Genomic DNA, 20,470 nt, shown 5'->3' with positions numbered 1-20,470 from the left:
TCGTCTAGAATGAGGATATGCCAGCCTTATCTTCCACTGAAGGAGCCCTGGTGGCACAGTGGTTAAGTGCTCAGCTGCTAACTGGAAAGGTCGGCAGTTGGAATCCACCAGCTGCTCTGTGGAAGAAAGATGTGGCAGTCTGCTTCTGTAAAGATTACAGCCTTGGAACTCCATGAGGCAGTTCTGCCCTATCCTATAGGGTCACTGTGAGTCGGAATCGATCAATTCAACAGCAATGGGTTTGGTATCTTCCACTGAGTTACCTACATGGTGCATGTCAAAGCACGCTGGACCTCTGAAATCACAATACAAACGTCACATGCCTGAGATCTTAAAAGAGCTCATTTATCTTACATAAATGAGGTTTTCCTTCATGCTACACTGACTTAAATGGTCAGTAGAAGATTTTTCTTTTTTAATGTAGGTCCACCTGTTTCTCAACATGAGACCTTCAACATGAGCTAAGCATAAACACCCAGGCCTCCTGCTTTCATACGAAGTTGGCCAAGAAATTAGCCGAGAATAATATGGTGTGAAAAGTTCAGGCTCTGCACTGAGGCTGGATGACTTCCGAAACTCTGCTCTGAGGAAATCTTTAAAGCTTAAACCGAAACTATGCCCTAAAGTCATCTTCAAACCAAACAGTAGTTTAGCTTAATTAGAAAAGAATGTCTGCTTTGAGCATTGTGTTCTTTTAAAGAATTATTTATATGAGATCAAATAGACAACAGCAACTCAAACAGTTGGGTGAGATGTTTAGGAGGCAGTGAGTTTGTTCTGATGATTCAAAACAAGTCAGAAAAGGATATGGAAAATGGTGGCACAACTTGAAGAATGTAACCAATGGCACTGAATTGTACACGTAGAAATTGTTGAATTCATGTGTATTTTGCTATGTATATCTTCACCAAAAAGAAAAAAGAAAAGTGCAGGCTCTGGAACCAGCGGTTTGAATCCCTGCTCCACACCACATACTAACCACACAACCAGCAGCAAATTACTAAAAGTTACTAGCCCTCCCTATACCACAGCTTTCTCATCCGTAAAAGAGAGATAAGAGTGGTCTTGTAGGGATTAAAGAAGAATGCAGTAGAAGCACTTAGTACAAAACCTGGGACTTAATAAGCACCCAGTAAAAGTTAGTTGTTGCCATAGTTTTTATTTCTTTTTATGACTTTCGATAAAACCTACATTCAGGAAAAACCCCATGTACTTCAATGTGCAAGTGGTTAAACAACCTGTTGTATACTCATACCATGGAATACAACTCAACAATAAAAAATAATTAAGTACTGATACAACTTGGATGAATCTCAAGGGCATTATACTGAGTAAAAACAAAAAATCCAATCCCAAAACATCATATATTATAGAATCTCATTATTAAAACTTTCTCAAAATGATAAAATTCTACTAATGGAGAGAGAACAGAGATTGCCAGGGGTTAGGGCTGGGGAAAGTGGGGCAGTAAAAGGGCAGTACAAGGAAGTTTCTTTGGAATTATGGAACGGTTCTGTATCCTAACTCTGGTGGTAGTTTCACATGACTAAACTTAATTTCTCAGAACTGTATACAAAAAAAAAGGGTATATGTAATGTTAGAATCTGGTGAAATCCAAACAACATCTGTAGTTTAGTTATGGTATTATACTAATGTCAATTTAATGGTGTTAATAATTGTACTGGGTGGGTTCTGAAAATGCTATCACTGCAGGAAGCTGGGTGAACAGTACAGCTCTCTGTACTATTTTTGCAACTTCTATGGGAGTCTAAAATTAATTCAAAATGAAAAGCTTAAAAAAAGAGAGAGAGAAAGAGATGGACAAAGGGAGCGAGGGAGGAAAGAGAAAAGCCTCCATCTATGATCCTGTCTTTATGCTAAGAAAAAAGAAATTAGATAAAGGCAGGGTCTTGATGGAAATGAAGGAAAAACACATTGTAAATAAATGTATGATAAACTGTAACATATATGGGATGGTTTCTGAAAACATCTGCATCATTAATTATTACTAATGGCACTATATAACCATACAAATCGGCAGATGACTAAACTTTAAAATCTGGCATCAAGTCTTAAAGAAATGTAATAAACCCTTTTATTGTACTCTTATTGGATTTGTTTGAGTAGGAAGTAACATTATTTAATAAATGCCATATATTCTCATTTATGTACTCCAGATACATAGGAAATTGTAATGTGCCACACTAGTGGACCACTCCAAATCCTCTGCTGACCCAGAATCAACCTAGATATTCTCATGTTTTCCCCGGACCTGTTTCAAATCACCTGGTCTATTATAGGACAGCTTCAAATTGGAACAGAATCACTAAACCCATTCCAACCAAAGTTTGAGAATCTGACAGCCACTAAGCTCCCAGTTCAAAGGTTCTCCAAGACATTACCCAGGTAGAGACAAAAAAATCATAAATAATGAAATGGCCAGAAAAAGTAAATAAGACAAAGCAGAAATGAGCTGAAATTAGACATTAGAAAAAGCAGGCAAGTAGATAAAAAATTTTAGTCAACATGCCTATTGACGGCATGTGTATCCAAAGACCATCAGGTTACCAATTTACTCTTCCGATGTACTGTTCAACTGGTTTCATTTCATTCAGATACAAGAAACCCAGTAACAAATTATAATGGGAGAATATGATGCCTACCTAAGTTCAGCCATACACATCCAATCTACGGCACTGTGCCAAAATGTACTAGTATACCTTATTTATTCACTCAAAAAATATTTATTGAGTACCTACTATATGAGATCGGAAACCCTGCTGGCATAGTGGTTAAGCGCTACGGCTGCTAACCAAAGGGTCAGTAGTTCAAATCCACCAGGCGCTCCTTGGAAACTCTGTGGGGCAGTTCTACTCTGACCTATATGGTCGCTATGAGTCGGAATCGACTCGACAGCACTGGGTTTGGTTTTTATATGAGATCGGCTACTAACCAAAAGGTCAGTAGTTCAAATCTACCAGCTGCTCCTTGGAAGCCCTATGAGGCAGTTCTATTCTGTCCTATAGGGTCACTATGAGTTGAACTCAACTCCACAGCAAGAGGTTTGTTTTTTTTATATGCTAGGGTTTACATTTTACCCCTAGTGATTCAATTTTGATTCCTGGTTTCCTCAGTAGTTTTCTTTTGTAAGGGAAAAAAAATCACACACACACCAAAAAAAACATGTTTTCAATGGCTATCATCTCCCTTCACTGAAAAGGAGAGTAATAGCTACCATTTATTAATCACTTACTAAGTCCCAGGCAGTATTCTAAGCTCTTTGGAAGTATTCTATTTTAATCTTCACAATAGATCCTATGAAGTAAATCATAAGTACTATTATTCAGGTATCCCTGAATACAGGGAAGTTAAGATCTGCCCACGTGGTCACAACCAGTAAGTGCAGATGTGGCACCCAAACCCAGGCCATCTACTCCAAAAGCCTAAACAATAGACTATGCAGCCATCCCACATAGACCATAAAAGCTATAACTGCTAATATTAATTCTAATAACAGCAGTGTTCATACTGTAGGAAAGTACTCCACAGATTTAATTAACTTTTTTAGAGGATGATTAGAAAACAACATGCAGCTTTTACAGGGGCATTCCTATCAACAGACACAAAACATCCACTTCTAAAGCCTTATTAGAATAATGAATGAAACATAATCTCTTTATCCTCTAAGCTTCAGAAATTCTTTGCCACACTTGATATTTTCTTTTTTGTTTTTAATAGTTATACATATTATTTTCCACTCTAAGCTTACTCAGATTTAGGTTTCAATTAAGAAGTGGTTGTTTTTAACACCTCATTAGCCTAGTCCTACGACATAGAAGGATATGTAGAAGGCTGTTTGTGGCAGTGATAATCCAAAAAAATTCAGTAGGAGGAATATGTGGGTTCAAAAGTAGATTCTGGAATTATGAGGATAAAATCCTGCAGCTATCATTGTTGAAATTTGGACCTTTGCTTTGTCCAGGTTATGCTAATAGTGCCTAAAATTTAGGAAAGGAGGAGTCAGGGCTTCCAGTCCTGAGAGAAGACATACGCATGCAGAATCAGAATAATGTAGCTTTGGGGGGTGTTATGGATTGAATTGTGTCGCACAAAAACATGTGTGTCAACTTGGCTAGTACATGATTCCCAGCATTATGTGACTGTCCACCGTTTAGTCATCTGATGTGATTTTTCCTATGTGTTATAAATCCTACCTCTATGATGTTAATGAGGTGGGATTAGGGACAATTATGTTAATGAAGCAGGACTCAAACTACAAGATTAGGTTGTGTTTTAAGCCAATTTCTTAAGATATAAAGGAGAGAAGCGAGCAGAGAGACACAGGGATCTCATACCACCAAGAAACAAAAGAGAATAGCATGTCCTTTGAATCCTGGGTCCCTGCGCTAAGAAGCTCCTCAACCAGGGAAGATTGATGACAAGGACTTTCTCCCAGGGCTGACAGAGAGAGAAAGTCCTCCCCTGGGGCTGGCACCCTGAATTTGGACGTCTAGCCTCCTAGACTGTGAGAGAATGAACTCCTCTTTGTTAAAGCCATCCACTTGTGGTATAGCAGCACTAGATAACTAGGACAGGGGGCAACATTAAAAGGGTTCAGTGTTGGATTTTTCATTAAAAAAACACAAAAGCCAAAAAAGCATGGAGTTAGACAGACCTAGGTTCACTTTCTGAACTCCAGCTATATGATCTTAGACAAGTCCCTCACACTCTACTTTTCTCATTTTTCTCCAGGATAAAAAAAAAGGAGGATAAAATGGTCTAACACATGTAACTGCTTAGCCTAATGCCCAACCCATAGCAAGCACTCAATAAATGTCAGTAGAAACCTAGTAGGAATAATAGTAGTAGCAGCACCAGTGGTAGTGGTGTGTTCTGAGCAAACCAGAATTACAAATGTCAACCTCACCCTCTGGACTGAAGATTTAAACAAGACCTTCAAAAACTGGTAGTAATAGAAAATCCAGAAATAAATCCAGACATCTATGATTAACTGATTTTCGACAAGGGTGCCAAATCCATTCAATGGGGAAGAAACAGTCTCTTCAGCAAATGGTGCTGGCAAAACTGGATTTCCGCATGCAGAAAAATGAAAAAAGATCCAAACCTCATACACAAAAAGTAATTCAAAATGGATCAAGGAAGTAAATGTTATATCTAGGACCACAAAGAAAGAAAATATAGGAGCAAAGCTTTGGGATCTAAATTTTTTAAATGATAGATTATCAAACACAACAACAAATGCACGAGCAACAGAAAGCAAAATAGATAACTGGGACCTCAGGAAAGTTAAATACTTATGTTTATCAAAAGACTTTATCAAGAAAGTAAAAACACAACCTAGAGAGTAGGAAAAAAAAATTGGGAACAATAAAAATGATAAGGGTCTAATACCTAAAATACATAGAAAAACTCTCCAACTTAACAACAAAAGACAACCCAATCAAAAACTGGACAAAGGACATGAACAGACACTTTACCAAAGAGGATATTATAATGGTCATCAAACACATGAAAAGATGTTTAACATCATTACCCATCAGAGAAATATAAATCACAACCACGATGAGATACCATTTCACTTCCACTAGGATCACCAAGATTAAAAGAAAAAAAAAAACAGAAAATAACAAGTGTCGAGGAGATGTGGAGAAACTGGAACCCTCATCCACTGCCGATGGGAATGCAAAATGGTACAGACACTGTGGAAAACAGTCTAGTGGTTCCCCCAAAAACTACAAGCAGAGATGCCAAATGACCCTGCGATGCCTCTCCTAGGTGTATACCCTAAAGATCCAATAAAAGTGACATGAACAGACATACGCACACCTATGTTCATCACAGCACTATTCAAAATAGCAAAAAGTTGAAAACAACCTAAGTGTCATCAACAAATGAATAGATAAGTAAAATGTGGTACATAAATACAATGGAATTCTACTCACCAGTTAAAAAAAAAAAAATGAGTTCCCAAAACATTCTGGAACATGGATAAACCTGGAGGACATTATGTTGAATTAAATACGTCAACAAAAAAATTATTTTATGTTCTTTTATGAAATGACACGAACAAAAAATTATTAGTGGTTACGGGTGGAGTGGTTCACACTGTAGATAGTAGACATCTATCATTTTTGGTGATGGGAAAGGTAACAGAGAATGAGGGTGAAGTGTATACAGCTTGATGAAGGTAAAATGATGTCACTAAAAAGTACAATATAGGTGTGTGTAATTGCTATGGCACATATTATTTTGAAACTACAGCAAAAACAACCAAAAATGTATATGCAGGAATATATGTATGTATGTAGACATATATGAGTATTGTTAGGTGCTGCTGAGTCAGTTCTGAGTCATAGCGACCCTATGTACAACAAAACAAAACACTGCCAGGTCCTACGCCATTCTCACAATCTTTGCTATGCCTGAGCCTATTATTACTGCCTCTGCATCAGTCCATCTCGCTGAGGGTCTTCCTCTCTTTTGCTAACCCTCTACTACACCGAGCACGATGCCCTTCTCCAGGGACCGGTCCCTTTTGATAACACGTCCAAAGTATGTGACACAAAGTCTCGCCATCCTTGCTTCTAAGGAGCATTCTGGTTGTACTTCTTCCAAGACAGATTTGTTCGTTTTTCTGGCAGTCTATGGTATATTCAATATTCTTCACCAACACCATAATTCAAAGGCATCAATTCTTCAGTCTTCCTTATTCATTGTCCAGCTTTCGCATGCATATGAGGCAATTGAAAATACCATGGCTTGAAACAGGCTCACCTTAATCCTCAAAGTGACATCTTTGCTTTTTAACACTTTAAAGAGGTCTCTTCCAAAAGATTTCCCCTCTGCAATATGTCATTTGATTTCTTGACTGCCGCTTCCATGGGTGCTGACTGTAGATTCAAGTAAAATTAAATCCCTGACAACTTCAGTATTTTCTCCATTCCTCATGATGTTGCTATTGGTCCAGTTGTGAGGATTTTTGTTTTTCTTAGACTGAGGCATAATCCATATTGCAGTCTTTGATTTTCATCACTACATGCTTCAAATCCTCTTTGCTTTCCACAAGCAAGGTTGTGTTATCTGCATATCGCAGATTGTTAATGAGTCTTCCTCCAATCCTGATGCCAAGTTCTTCATGAAGTCCAGCTTCTCGGATTATTTGCTCACCATACAGATTGAATAAGTACGATGAAAGGATACAACCCTGATACACACCTTTCCTAATTTTAACTGACGCAGTATCCCCTTACTCTGTTTGAATGACTGCCTCTTGGTCTACATTCAGGTTCTCCCTAGCACAATGAAGTGTTCTGGAATTCCCATTCTTCACAATGTTATCTCTAATTTGTTATGATCCACATAGTCAAATGCCTTTGCATAGTAAATAAAACACAGATAAACAACTTTCTGGTATTCTCTGCTTTCAGCCAAGATCCATCTAACATCAGCAATGATATCCTCATTCCACATTCTCTCCTGAATGTTGAATTTCTGGTAGTTCCTTGTCTATGTACTGCTGCAATTGCTTTTGAATTATCTTCAGCAAAATTTTACTTCTGTGTGATATTAACGATATTGTTTGATAATTTTTGCATTCTGTTGGATCACCTTTCTTTGGAATGGACACAAATATGGATCTCTTCCAGTTGGCTGGCTAGGTAGCTATCTTCCAAATTTCCTGGCATACACAAGTGAGCCCTTCCAGCATTACAATCGTTTGTTGAAACATCTCAATTGGTATTCCGTCAATTCCTGCAGCCTTGTTTTTCACCAATGCCTTCAGTGCAGCTTGGACTTCTTCCTTCAATACCATTGGTTCTTGACCGTTGCTACCTCCTGAACTGGTTGAAAGTCGACCAATTCTTTTTGGTACAGTGACTCTATGTATTCCTTTCATCTTCTTTTGATGCTTCCTGCTTTGGTCAATATTTTGCCCATAGAATCCTTCAACATTGCAAATCGAGGCTTGAATTTTTCCCTCAGTTCTTTCAGCTTGAGAAATGCTGAGCATGTTCTTCTCTTTTGGTTTTCTAACTCCAGGTCTTTGCACAATTCATTACAATAATTTACTTTGTCTTCTCAAGCTGCCCTTTGAAATCTTCTATTCTACTATTTTACTTCATCATTTCTTCCATTTGCTTCAGCTATTCTATGTTCAAGAGCAAGTTTCAGAGACTCTTCTGACATCCATTTTGGTCTTTTCTTTCCTGTCTTTTTAACGACCTTTGCTTTCTTCATGTATGATGTCCCTGATGTCATCCACAACTTGTTTCGTCTTTGAACATCAGTGTTCAGTGTATCAAATCTTTTCTCGAAATGGTCTCTAAATTCAGGTTGGATTTACTCAAGGTTGTACTTTGGCTCTCGTAGCCCTCCTTTAATTTTTTTCAGCTTCAAATTAAACTTGCATATGAGCAATTGATGGTCTGTTCCACATTTGGCCCCTGGCCTTGCTCTGACTGATGATATGGAGCTTTTTCGTCGTCTCTTTCCATAGATGCAGTCAATTTGATTTTTGTGTATTCCATCTGCTGGGGACCACCTGTATGGTCACCATTTATATTGTTAAAAAAAACGTATCTGCAATGAAAGAAGTTGAAGATTTGCAATGAAAGAAGAAACTGAAGATATTTACCAACTTCTGCAGTCTAAAATTGATCAAACATGGAATCAAAATGAGTTGATAATTACTGGTGAAAGCTGGAAACAAAGAAGGGTTGGTAGTTGGAAAATATGGCCATAGTGATAGAAATTATGCCAGAAATCACATGACAGAATTTTTCAAGTCCAACGACTTATTCATTGCTGATTCCCTTTTTCAACAACATTAACGAAAACTATACATGTGGACCTTGCTAGAAGGAACACAGAGGTGTATATATAGGTGTATGCATATGTATATGTATCTATGGGACTATATGCACATATACTCATTTACATAATAAAGCACATAGAGAGCACAGTTATGGATACTTCCTATACATAACCAAACACCTTGTGGGATTGGATTTCTGTGTTTGAAGGATTAGGACCATTATCTCGTGGGACGTCTAAGTCAAATGACATAATAACTTTAAGAAGTTATATTCTACATCTTAGTTTGGTGAGTAATGTCTGGGATCTTAAAAGCTTGTGTGAGGTCATCTTGGATACATTTATTGGTCTCTACTAGTTCAGAGCAAAAGAAAGTGAAGGAAGACAAAGGCTCAAAGAAAAAACTAGTCTACAGGACAAAAGTCTACACGAACCACAGCTTCACCTACCCTGAAACCAGAACAATGAGGTGGTGGCCTCATCTACCCTGAAACCAGAAGAATCGGATGATGCCCAGCTACCACTACCAGCCGTTGTAATCAGTGCCACATAGCTGGATCCTGATAGAATGGGAGAAGAATGTGGAACAGAACCTCAAACTCTTAAAAAAAAAAAGACCTACTAGACTGGTTGAGAGTGGAGAAATCCCTAAGACTACTGTCCTAATACTATTCAAACCTTGAAACAAAATTAACTCCTGAGGTCACCTTGTAGCTAAATAACAGATTGGCTCAAAAAATAATGAATATAAGTACTGTTTCCTTCAAAATTCACCTATAGCAGACCAAACAGTCAACGGCTACTTTAAAACAAAGATGAGAGTATAAGGAGGCAACCAAAACCAAACCAAATCCTTTGCTATTGAATTGATTCCAACTCATAGTGACCCTACAGGTCAAAAGAGAACTGTTCTATAGGGTTTCGAAGGCTGTAATCTTTACAGAAGCAGATTGCCACATTTTTCTCCTATGGAACAACTAGTGGGTTTATACCACTAACCTTTCGGTTAGCAGCCGAGCGCTTAACTACTGTGCCACCTGGACTCCTAGAAGGGGGGAGGGAAACTAGGTTAATGGAAATGGAACAACCAGAACAAAAATAATGCAAATGCTCAAGCATTGTAAAAAGTGTAACCAACATCACTGAACAATTTGTGTAGAAATTGTTGAATGGAAACCAAAAATGTTATATAAACCTTCACCGAAAACACAATATTATTTAAAAAAAAAAAAAACTGTTAGTAATCTTTAAAGGAAATGTTGTTAATGAGCAAAGATGTTTTATAATAACTTCATGTGTTGCAACAGTTTTCTGAAAATTGGAGCTCTGGTAGTGCAGTGGTTAAGAGCTCTGGCTGCTAACCAAAAGTCAGCAGTTCAAATCCACCATCCACTCCTTGGAAACTCTATTAAGTTCCACTCTGAGTCAGAATCACTATGAGCTGGAATCAACTCAACAGCAATGGATTTGGACTATTCTAAGGGATTAAGGGATAAGACTTGATACATGCATTGAAGAAGAAAAACTTTAAAATTACTATATGCTATTGAATATTTTCTCTTCCATGAATGTTCCCATCAACAAGCTGTACCATAAACATAAGTGTGTAGTTACAATTTAAGCATAAGTTACTGAAAAATTCTTTAAGCCTCACAAATAATTTGTAAATTTTGCAAAATTTAAAAAAGTATCTTTTTTTAATTCTTAAAAACAATGGTTGTCTATTCACCAAAAGAAAAATCTCAGCAATTATTCTTTTTACAATTTGCTAACAAGTTAGAAAATCTTACCCTCTCTGAATGCAAGCCAGCTTTAGTTCAGACCCATACTTTCCCCCCCAGCATCTTTCTAACTATGTATGTATGCGTACATGTAACGTATGTGTACTTGTGAGAGGTGGTTTCATTTTTAAAGTGAAATAGCAACAAGCTATGAATTTCTTCAAGAAATTGAAGTTAATTACAGTATTTGATTAACGGAGAACGGTGCTACTACTGTGTTCATCTAAACTGCTGTGGTCTGCAAAGTAAAGAAAGAAGGAAAAGCAATAATCCTATTTCAAGAAGGAATTAGGGGGTATTAGTACTACATGTATCCTACTTCACTCATAGGCTGAGATTCGCTTTGACCATTTGCTCACAGGACCTGTTGACATGCACCACGTGACATTCCTAATGGAATCCTTAAAAATTCTTGTCACCCAATTCTCGAAGATGTTTACAGGATTTTTACACACATTGCGCTCGTTTTTGGTTTTTGTTTTAATGCAAACATCCTTCCTCAGAAACTGATGGCCCTACATCCACAAAACAATTACACGGCATCAGAGGATCAGTCCTGCCCACAAAACAAAACACGGAAAGGGCATGCATGCACCCGAAGTTTAATTTCGGACATATTTTCTTTCTTACCTGATGCCGGGTCAGGTGGGACCTGCCCTACCTTTCTGCGAACCCTCTTTCCGCAGATTTCCCCAGGGTCCCGGGGCTGGAGCAGAGGAAACAAGAACAGGGGGTGCAGGGGAAAACTACCCTTAGCTTCACTACTCCCTGTTGTCCTCCTGCTGGAACTTGCTCCAGGTCCCGGGCCAAAAGACAGTCCCACTAGCCAACAGCACCAGCTCCACAGAGTTGGAAGGATTACCCTAAGAAGCTTCCCCCTGCACTCTCCTGACTGTCACCCCCGGAGACAAACAAGAGAAACAGCATCAATCCCTTGGAAGAGACCAGCCAGGCGGAAGCATTAGCAAGTCTTGCTGCTCAAAACGAGGAGGAAATGATGGAGGAGGCGGTGACTGGGATGTAGCCGAAAACGGACAGCAGCGGCGGAAAGGGCACCTCCCCACTCCAACCTAACTCCAAGCCATCTTCGCCCTGTTGTCATAGCACTTTACAACCAACTCTACTGCGCAGGTCACAGGGCTGCGCCGCGACGACTTCTGGGAGTTGTAGTCCAGAATGACGAGAGAGTGGGAGGTGGAGAATGCTTTCTGAGTGGGCCGTGGTTGCAATCAGATTTCTTCTGGGACAGGGCTGGAATGAACCACTCCGTAGTTCTCGCTGGCAGAGAAAGACAGTTAATACAATTCCCTTTTCTGTCCCTGATGCAGTTCCCCAGACTCGGGCTCTGGGGAAGGCCCGCCTCCCGCTCCTGCGCCTGACAAAGGCCCCGCCCCCCGCTCTGGCGGGCTGGGCTTTCAGCAGGGGCGGGGCTCGCGGAGAGCCACAGAGGGGCGGGGCGTTTGCGGCTTCTCTGCGGCGCCCTTTCTGGCGAAGCGCATCTGAGCCTCGCAGCCGCTGCCGATGGTTTCTTATTTTCGTGGTCTGGAGGCGAAGGAAGGCCCTGTCCGTGGACCGGGCGGCCTTGGCGAGGATCGGCGGGGTGGCGAACGTCAGCGTCTGCTCCCTGGTGGTGGGGGTGGTGCTGGTCCAGTGTATATTCACCTTGAAGAGGAAGACGGGGCGGCGGAAGACGAAGATCATCGAGATGGTGAGTGTGAAGGCTCAGCGCGCCTGGAGCGCTTAAGGATCGTTTCCCACACGTGGGTTTGAAGATCCAAGGTTTATTGCACCTAAATCTCTTCTATCTCAATAAAGCATTGGAGCGTTAACATGCTACCCTGAATTCACACGGGTCTTTAAAACAAAAAAGGTAGATACTTTAAAAATTTAAAACTACGAACTGTTGGTTTTAAATTTAAAAAGTATATTGTGGTTCTAAATATGACATTCTAAAAACCACAAAATTCAGATGGTGAATGTGCGCCAAACACCTTTTAACTATACCAGCCTCCCCATAGCCCAGCTGGGGCGGAATGATCACATTTTTCTCTATTGCACGTCTCTCTCAGACCCGTATCTGTTCCCAACACGACCTGTCCAGGCCGCAAAACAATATACATTTTGCCTAAATTCCACTTTAAAATGAAAGAGAAGAGTGCCTGATTGAGGTCATCAACCCATCGGCACTTGAGAGTATTCTCATTGGAAGACCACAACATCCCTTCTGTGATACTTCTGCCAAAGATGGGTGAGTTCATTCCAATCATGAGGAAACATTGGATAAACCTAAACTGAGGGTTATTTTGCACAACAATCAACCTGTAATCTCCAAAGGTATCAAGGTCGTGAAAGGAAAGGCTGAGGTGCTGTTCCAGAGAATGGGAATATTTGGCAAAACTTAAGAGGGATCTCAAGATGACAGTAAGGTATTAATGTTAACTTCCTGATTTTAATAGAAGAGATCCATAACTGTGTCCATTCCAAAGCAAAGGGATCTAACAGGCTGTGGAAATTATCAAACAATATCATTAATATCACATGCAAGTAGAATTTTTCTGAAGATAAATCAAAAATGGTTGCAGCAGTACATCAACAAGGAGCTGCCAGAAATTCAACTTGGATTCAGAAGAGGATGTGGAATAAGGATATCATTGCTTATGTCAGGTGGATCATGGCTGAAAGCAGAGAATACCAGAAAGTTGTTTACCTGTGTTTTAGTGACTATGCAAAGGCATTCAACTGTGTGGATCATAACAAATTATGGATAACATTGGAAAGAATGGCAATTCCAGAACACTTAATTATGCACATAAGGAACCTGTACATAGACCAAGACACAGCTGTTTGAACAGAACGAGGGAATATGGCGTGGTTTAAAGTCAGGAGTGGTGTACATGAGGGTTGTATCCTTTCACCATACTTATTCAATCTGTATGTTGAGCAAAGAATCCGAGAAGCTGGACTATATGAAGAAAGAAGCATCAAGGGTTGGTGGGAGACTCACTAATGACCTGCGATATGCAGATGATACAATCCTGCTTGCTGAAATCCAAGAGGAGTTGAAGCACTTACTGATGAAGATCAAAGACTACAGCCTTCAGTATGGATTACACCTCAACATAAAGAAAATGAAAATCCTTATAACTGGACCAATAAGCAGCATCACTATAAATGAAGAAAATATTGAAGTCGTGAAGGATTTCATTTTACTTGGATCCATAGTCAGTGCCCATGGAAGCAGCAGTCAGGAAATCAAACAACACATTGCATTGGGCAAATCTGCTGCAAAAGACCTCTTTAAAATATTGAAAAGCGAAGCTGTCACTTTGAGGACTAAGATGCCATGATATTTTCATTCGCCTCATATGCATATGAAAGCTGAACTACAAATAAGGAAGACCGAAGAATTAATGCTTTTGAATTATGGCATTGGCCAAGAATATTGAGTTTACATGGACTGGCAGAAGAACGAGCAAATCTGCCTTGGAAGAAGTATAGCCAGAGTGCTCCTTAGAAGCAAGCATGGCAAGACTTCGTGTCATGTACTTTGGACATGTTATCAGGAGGGATCACTCCCTAGAGAAGGACATCATGCTTGATAAAGTAGAGGGTCAGCGAAAAAGAGGAAGACCTTCAATGAGATGGACTGACACAGTGGCTGCAACAATTGGCTTAAGCATAACAACGTTGTAAGGATGGTGTGGCACCGGGCAGCGTTTCGTTCCGTTGTGCATAGGGTTGCTATGAGTCGGAACTGACAGGATGGCACCTAACAATTGAGTTATGTAGGAGAATTTTTGTTTTCATGAAATGCACACCTGAGTTTTCAGGGGTGATGGAATATCACGTTGGCCACCTACTCTGCTGTGGTGGGGAGGAGAGTCCATTGTACTGGTCTTACTACTTTTCTCTAAGTGTAAATTTGTTTCACTGTTTAAGAAAAAAAAAAACCCTCATGAAAATAGCTCACAAGAATACTGACCAAAGCTGGTTCCAGCATTCTTTGGAAAACCCCCATCTTCTCACCCAGGCTTTTATCATTACTAAAAACCAAAGGCCATAGCCACCTTTCCACTTCATGGGGCCACGCCTTCTGTGGATTCCTGAGCCCCTTTCCTAACGACCACCCTTGACTGTTAAAATCCTCTTTGGGAGCATTTTGAACAATTTCTGGTTTCTGTTTGCCTTTATTCCTAATGGAAGCAGTGCTGCTGTAAAACTGCTGGTAGTTATCTCCTGATACACATGTTCTAAGTGTTATCTTTAGTATATACTTAGAGTGGATTTGCTAGTTTATAGAGTATTCAAATATTTAACTTCACAACATAATGCCAATTGTTTGGTTTTGGGTTTTTTTGTTAACTTTGATTTTTTTTTTTCTTTTTTACTTTCAGATTCAGTGTAGGGATAATATCCTGTCAGTCACCAGCCTTGAAATTTTTGTTTTTGTTCTTGCTTTTCTCACTAGATTCTACCTTAGACTTCAAATATCCTGTTTTTTACCACCAATCCACATTCCCAATAGAAAATATAATTCTGAATTATTACATTTGTTAAAGATAAAAGAAGACTGTCATGAAAATCATCAAAACCCTTAGTTCTTAATACTTTGGTATTATTAAACCATCACACATGGATTATAAAAGAAAAATGGAAATTACATGGATTGCCAATAATAGGAGCTGAAGCACATTAGGAAAAAAATATTATTCAACCATTAACATTCAAGTTATTGGAATATTTTTTATTTGAAAAAATGTTTCTGATATACTTATAGATGAAGAAACATCTAAAACACCATACGCCATTTGACATCAATTTTATAAAGACAAAACTTGGAAAAAAATATTAGAAATATTTTCACTAAAATATTAACAGTGGCTTTTTTTTTTTATTATGTGGACTTGTGAGTGAATAAATTTTCCTTTGCATTTTTCTGTTTTCCAGTTTTTATGCATTGCCATATATCACTGTTGTAATTAGGATAAAAGTTCTATAATAGAATAAAATAAAATATTGTATTTGAAATAAGTGAAAATTGTCTTGAGTTATTAATAGTACAACCATGTAAGAAATACAACTGCTTATTTTTAAAAATTCCTGGGACCAGGGAAGTTTCTGCAAACTGTGATGTCAGATTCAACCTTTGTTAGTTACAGTGTGGTATAGTATGAAGAACACTATTTGCTGGAAAACCTAAGTTTTTTCCCATTTGCGGCCTGAAAAGTTTATTTTCCACAGCTGATGCCCACTGCTCTTAGGGTGGATTCTTGGCCAGGGTCCTGGAGGGTCCACCTCAGAAGTCAGCCAGACATGCTGAAACGTGGAATGCCACCAGCAGCCTTGGCCCAGACACAGATTGGGACCAGGGATTCCACCACTCAGATGCCTGAGCAGATGAGACTCAAGCACTGCACCTCCCCACAGGTGATACTGTTGAAGGTTACAGTGTATTAAGAGGAAACCTTATATTTCTAAATAGTGAGTTGTTTGCTGTCAAGTTGGTTCTGAGTCCTAGTGACCCTGTATGACACAGTAGAACTTCCCCATAGGGTTTTCTAGGCTGAAATCCTTAGGGGAGCACATCTCCAGGTCTTTGCTCCCAAGGAACGGCTGGTGGATTCGAACCGCCAGCCTTTTGGTTAGCAGCTGAGCACTTAACCATTGCACCACCAGGGCTCCTTCAAATAGTGAATTACACTATCATTTTTCTTTTCCCTTTAGCATCAGGAAATCTAAGAAGATTGATTTAAAAAACTAACTTTGCAACCAAATGTCATCTGACAGAGTTCTTAGTCATAGACAACGGGATGTACTCTAGCTAAACAGAAACTCCAGCTAGTTTAAAGGAAATTAGGTAGCTCACTGAATCTCTGGGAGCCCCAGGAAAAATGCAGCCAGGGTGGTGCAGCCAGGAGAAACACCTAGTCACTGTGGGGCTGTTCCATGGAAAACCACTGCTGATGCCATCTCCACTAGAACGTTAGGATTTGAGGGACTGGACGTTGGAAACTTCCACCGTTGCCCAAAAGAACAAGACAGCACCTCTGTGCTTGCCAACATCAGCCATGCAGCTGCCACCTCTTAGTCCCTTGGGGGTACTTTTGCTTGGTAGAACCTGGGTCACATGTAGAACATAGGCTACAAGGGAGTCTGAAAAATGTTTTTATCTTTCTAACCTAGCTAAACTAGGACTGGAGTGGGTGTTGAATGAGCCAATCTACAGGTATTAAAATTTCATTTTCACCTCTATTGCCTGTCACAACTTCTAAAATGATGAGTGACTAGATTGTATTTTTATGTTTTTATAGAAATAAAGTATATTCACTTTTGTTCTTTAAAAATTTTTCAGTATAAACAAAATGCTGTATTTTTAAATAAATTTACAAGATAAATACCCCTAATCCACTACCCTAAAGCAATGATGTATATTTGTTTTATATTCAGTTTTCCAGTGTGTTTAATTCATTGATATTTTTAGAAATTTAATCCTAGACAGAAGCCAGGATAGCAAGACTTTAGCTTGCTTACTTTGGACATGTCATCAGGAAAGACCAATCACTAGAAAAGAAAATCCATGTTTGGTAAAGTGGAGGGTCAGCAAAGGCAAGGGAAGCCCTTGGTGAAATGGATTGACTCAGTGGCCAAAACAATGGACTCAAACATAGCAACAATCATGAAGATGGCACAGGACCAGGCAGCATTTCATTCTGTTATTCATAATGTCACTATGAATCAGAGGCAACTCAATGGCAACTAAAAACAACAACAACAATTCTGTGTATTTTGGTATTCCACCTTTTTACTTAGTATTTTGTCAGTATTGTTATGGATTTATGATATTTAATGACTCCATAATATTCCATCAGGATATGGTCCATATTTACTCAAGCATTCCCCAAATTTTAGGTATTTGTTAATTCTAGTTTATAAATATTGCTGCAATAAATATCTGTCTTAGTTTTCTAGTGCTGCTATCACAGAAATACCACAAGTAGATGGCTTTTAACAAACAGAAATTTGTCCTCTGACAATCTAGGAGGCTAGAAGTCTGAATTCAGGGTGCCAGCTCCGGGGGAATGCTTTGTCTGTCAGTTCTAGGAGAAAGTCCTTGCCATCAATCTTCCCCTGGTTTAGGAGCTTCTTAGCACAGGGACCCTGGGCCCAAAGGCCACGCTCCACTCCTAGCACTTTCTTGGTGGTGTGAGGTCCCTGCACTGAGAAGCTTCTAAACCAGGGGAAGACTGATGACAAGGACCTTCCCCTAGAAATGACAGAGATAGAAAGCATTCCCCAGGAGCTGGCACCCTGAATTTGTGGACTTCTAGCCTCCTAGACTGTGAAAGAATAAATTTTTGTTTGCCTTCCACTTGTAGTATTTCTCTTATAGCAGCACTAGATAACTAAGACAATTTCGTACCGAGAGTGGGATGCTGCTCTAGCAGATAACCACAGTGTGGAAGTGATTTTGGAATTGAGTAACGGGTAGAGGTTGGAAGAGTTTTAAAGTGCCTAATAGTGGTGGAAACCCTGGTGGCATAGTGGTTAAGTACTATGGCTGCTAAACAAAGGGTTGGCTGTTCAAATCCACTGGGCGCTCTTTGGAAATCCTACGGGGCAGTTCTATTCTGTCCTATAGGGTCACTATGAGTTAGCATTGACTCAACAGCAGTGGGTAATGGGTAATAGTAAGGGCCTAGATTGCCTTGAAGAGACATCAAAGACCATTCTGATGAGGACTTAGAAGGAAGTGAGGAGAGCTGTAACACTGGAGACAGTGCAGATGGCAAGAAGAAGAGCAGAGTAACAGTGGCAGTAGAACCAGGAGACTGGTGCAAGACAACCCAGGAGCCAACCCACAGATGGAGAGAGTTGAATGCCTTAGTGTAGAAGGCTTCCTGGTAGAGTGGAGTGCCTCTAGGCACTTATCAGAAGCTAGGATTGCCGACTCATGGAGCAAGAGAGCTGAGCGCCTTGTGGTCAAGGTTTATTAGTGGAGTGGGGTGCCTCCAGGTACTTATTTGTAGAGCTAAAGAGCTTTGGAACACTTGTCTCAGCAGGGCAGATGCAGGGCAGGCCAAAGGGCCTGAGAGGCTGAGAGGCCAAGGAACCTGGAAGCAGAAGCTGAAGAGACAAGGAACACAGGAAGCAGAGCTGCCTCAGTCTCAAAGGGTAGGGCTACAACTTCTGAGGCCTCAAAGGATGGGGCCACGGTCTCCTAGGTTTTAAAGAGATCTTTACCAACTCGGTTCCAGAGTATGGGGCTGCCATTCACAACTGCCAGGGCGATGGGCCAGATCCACTGCCCAAAGCTGAGAGGGCAGGGCTGCCATGTCCAAGGTACAGAAGAACAGGGCCTGCTGGGGCCGAGGGGTTAGGGTTGCATCTCAGGTGGACTAGGAGAACGTAGCTGCCCAGATCCGAGGGAACAGAGTTGCTGCCCCAGTGGACCTGGAAGTCAGAGCTGAAGCCCAGGGCCAAGGGGCCTCCACCCAGAATCAGGAGAGTGTGGCTGATACCCAGAATCTGGAGGTCAGAGGCATTGCCTAAATGGTCTCTGAGAACAGAGGATAATTTTCAAGCCTTGAGAGCTAATGTAATGTGTTCCGATGACTTGTTTGGTACCTGTTATCACTTCTTTTCCTCCAATTTCTCTGATTTGTAATGGGAATATCTGCCTTGTGCCTGTTCCACCATTGTACTTTGGAAGCAGGTAACTTGTATTCTAGATCTCAGAGATAAAGAGGAATTTTGCGCCAGGATGGAATTTGGACTTGGAGTTGATTTAAGACTTTTGGGATGATATGATGGGGTGAATGTGTTTTACATGTGGCAAGGATGAATTTTGGGGGGGCCAAAGGCCAGAATGTTATGGATTGAATTGTGTCCCCCAAAAATGTGTGTCAACTTGACTAGGCCATGATTCCCAGTATTGTGCAGTTGTCCACCATTTTGTGATCTGATGTGATTATCCTGTGTTTTAAATCCTAACCCCTATGATATTAATGAGGCAGGATCTGAGGCAGTTATGTTAATGAGGCAGGACCCAATCTATAGGATTAGGTTGTCTCTTAAGTCAGTCTCTTTTGAGATATAAAAGAGAATCAAGCAGAAAGGAGAGGGGACCTCATACCACCTAGAAACAAGAGCCAGGAGAATAGCATGTCCTTTGGACCTGGGCTCCCTGCCCTGAGAAGCTTCTAGACCAGGGGAAGATTGATGACAAAGACACTTTTCACAAAACAGAGAAAGCCTTACCCTGGAGCTGGTGCCCTGAATTCGGACTTATAGCCTCCTAGACTGAGAGAATAAATGTCTTTGTTAAAGCCATCTACTTGTGGTATTTCTGGTATACCAGCACTAAGAATCCTGTAGGAGCCCTGGTAGCATAGCAGTTAAGGGCTCAGCTGCCAACCAGAAGGTCAACAGTTCAAATCCACCAGCCACTCTTTGCAAACCCTATGGGGCAGTTCTACTCTATCCTGTAGGGTTGCTATGAGTCAGAGCCAACTCAACAGCACCTAACAACAGGTAACTAAGACAATAATCTTTGCGTATATAAATTCTTTCTCCTTTTAGATTATCCTAAGGGATGAAAGCTATTAGCTGGAAAGATATAAATATCTTCATTCCCAAAATATGCCAACAATATGTGAATATAACAATTGCACTACTGCGTCGTCATTATTGGGTATAATAATTGAAGATTAAAATGTTGTCGTTCAACAGATGTGATTTTGTACATTAATCTTACTGTAATTTGCATTTCTGTGTTAAGGCTGAAGAGCAAGGAAATAGAGATGTTAGGGAAGTCATCTGTCTACCCAGTAGCTGCAAAGGGGACACCATTGTTC

At 40.2% G+C, this 20,470-nt stretch overlaps 2 protein-coding genes across 5 annotated transcripts in view; one reads left to right on the top strand and one right to left on the bottom strand.

The window, feature by feature from the left end:
- The window catches only part of BBS9 (Bardet-Biedl syndrome 9), a 511,186-nt gene extending 499,433 nt beyond the window's left edge, over positions 1–11,753 (bottom strand). For 2 of the 3 annotated variants that reach the window (XM_049894336.1, XM_049894337.1), the window contains exon 1: positions 11,247–11,753. The gene's annotated coding sequence lies outside the window, so the exon portion shown is untranslated. The remainder of the gene's footprint in view (positions 1–11,246) is intronic. The other variant, XM_049894338.1, reaches the window with a different exon arrangement.
- Positions 11,754–12,099: 346 nt separating this feature from the next.
- The window catches only part of RP9 (RP9 pre-mRNA splicing factor), a 39,787-nt gene continuing 31,416 nt past the window's right edge, over positions 12,100–20,470 (top strand). For both annotated transcript variants that reach the window (XM_049894077.1, XM_049894078.1), the window contains exon 1: positions 12,100–12,324. In XM_049894077.1, coding sequence (XP_049750034.1) covers positions 12,138–12,324 — 187 coding nt within the window. In that variant the 5' untranslated portion in view covers positions 12,100–12,137. The remainder of the gene's footprint in view (positions 12,325–20,470) is intronic.

Source organism: Elephas maximus, chromosome 8 (assembly GCF_024166365.1).
Source record: "Elephas maximus indicus isolate mEleMax1 chromosome 8, mEleMax1 primary haplotype, whole genome shotgun sequence".
Classification (NCBI taxonomy): domain Eukaryota; kingdom Metazoa; phylum Chordata; class Mammalia; order Proboscidea; family Elephantidae; genus Elephas; species Elephas maximus.
This window is presented reverse-complemented; position numbering and strand designations above follow the sequence as displayed.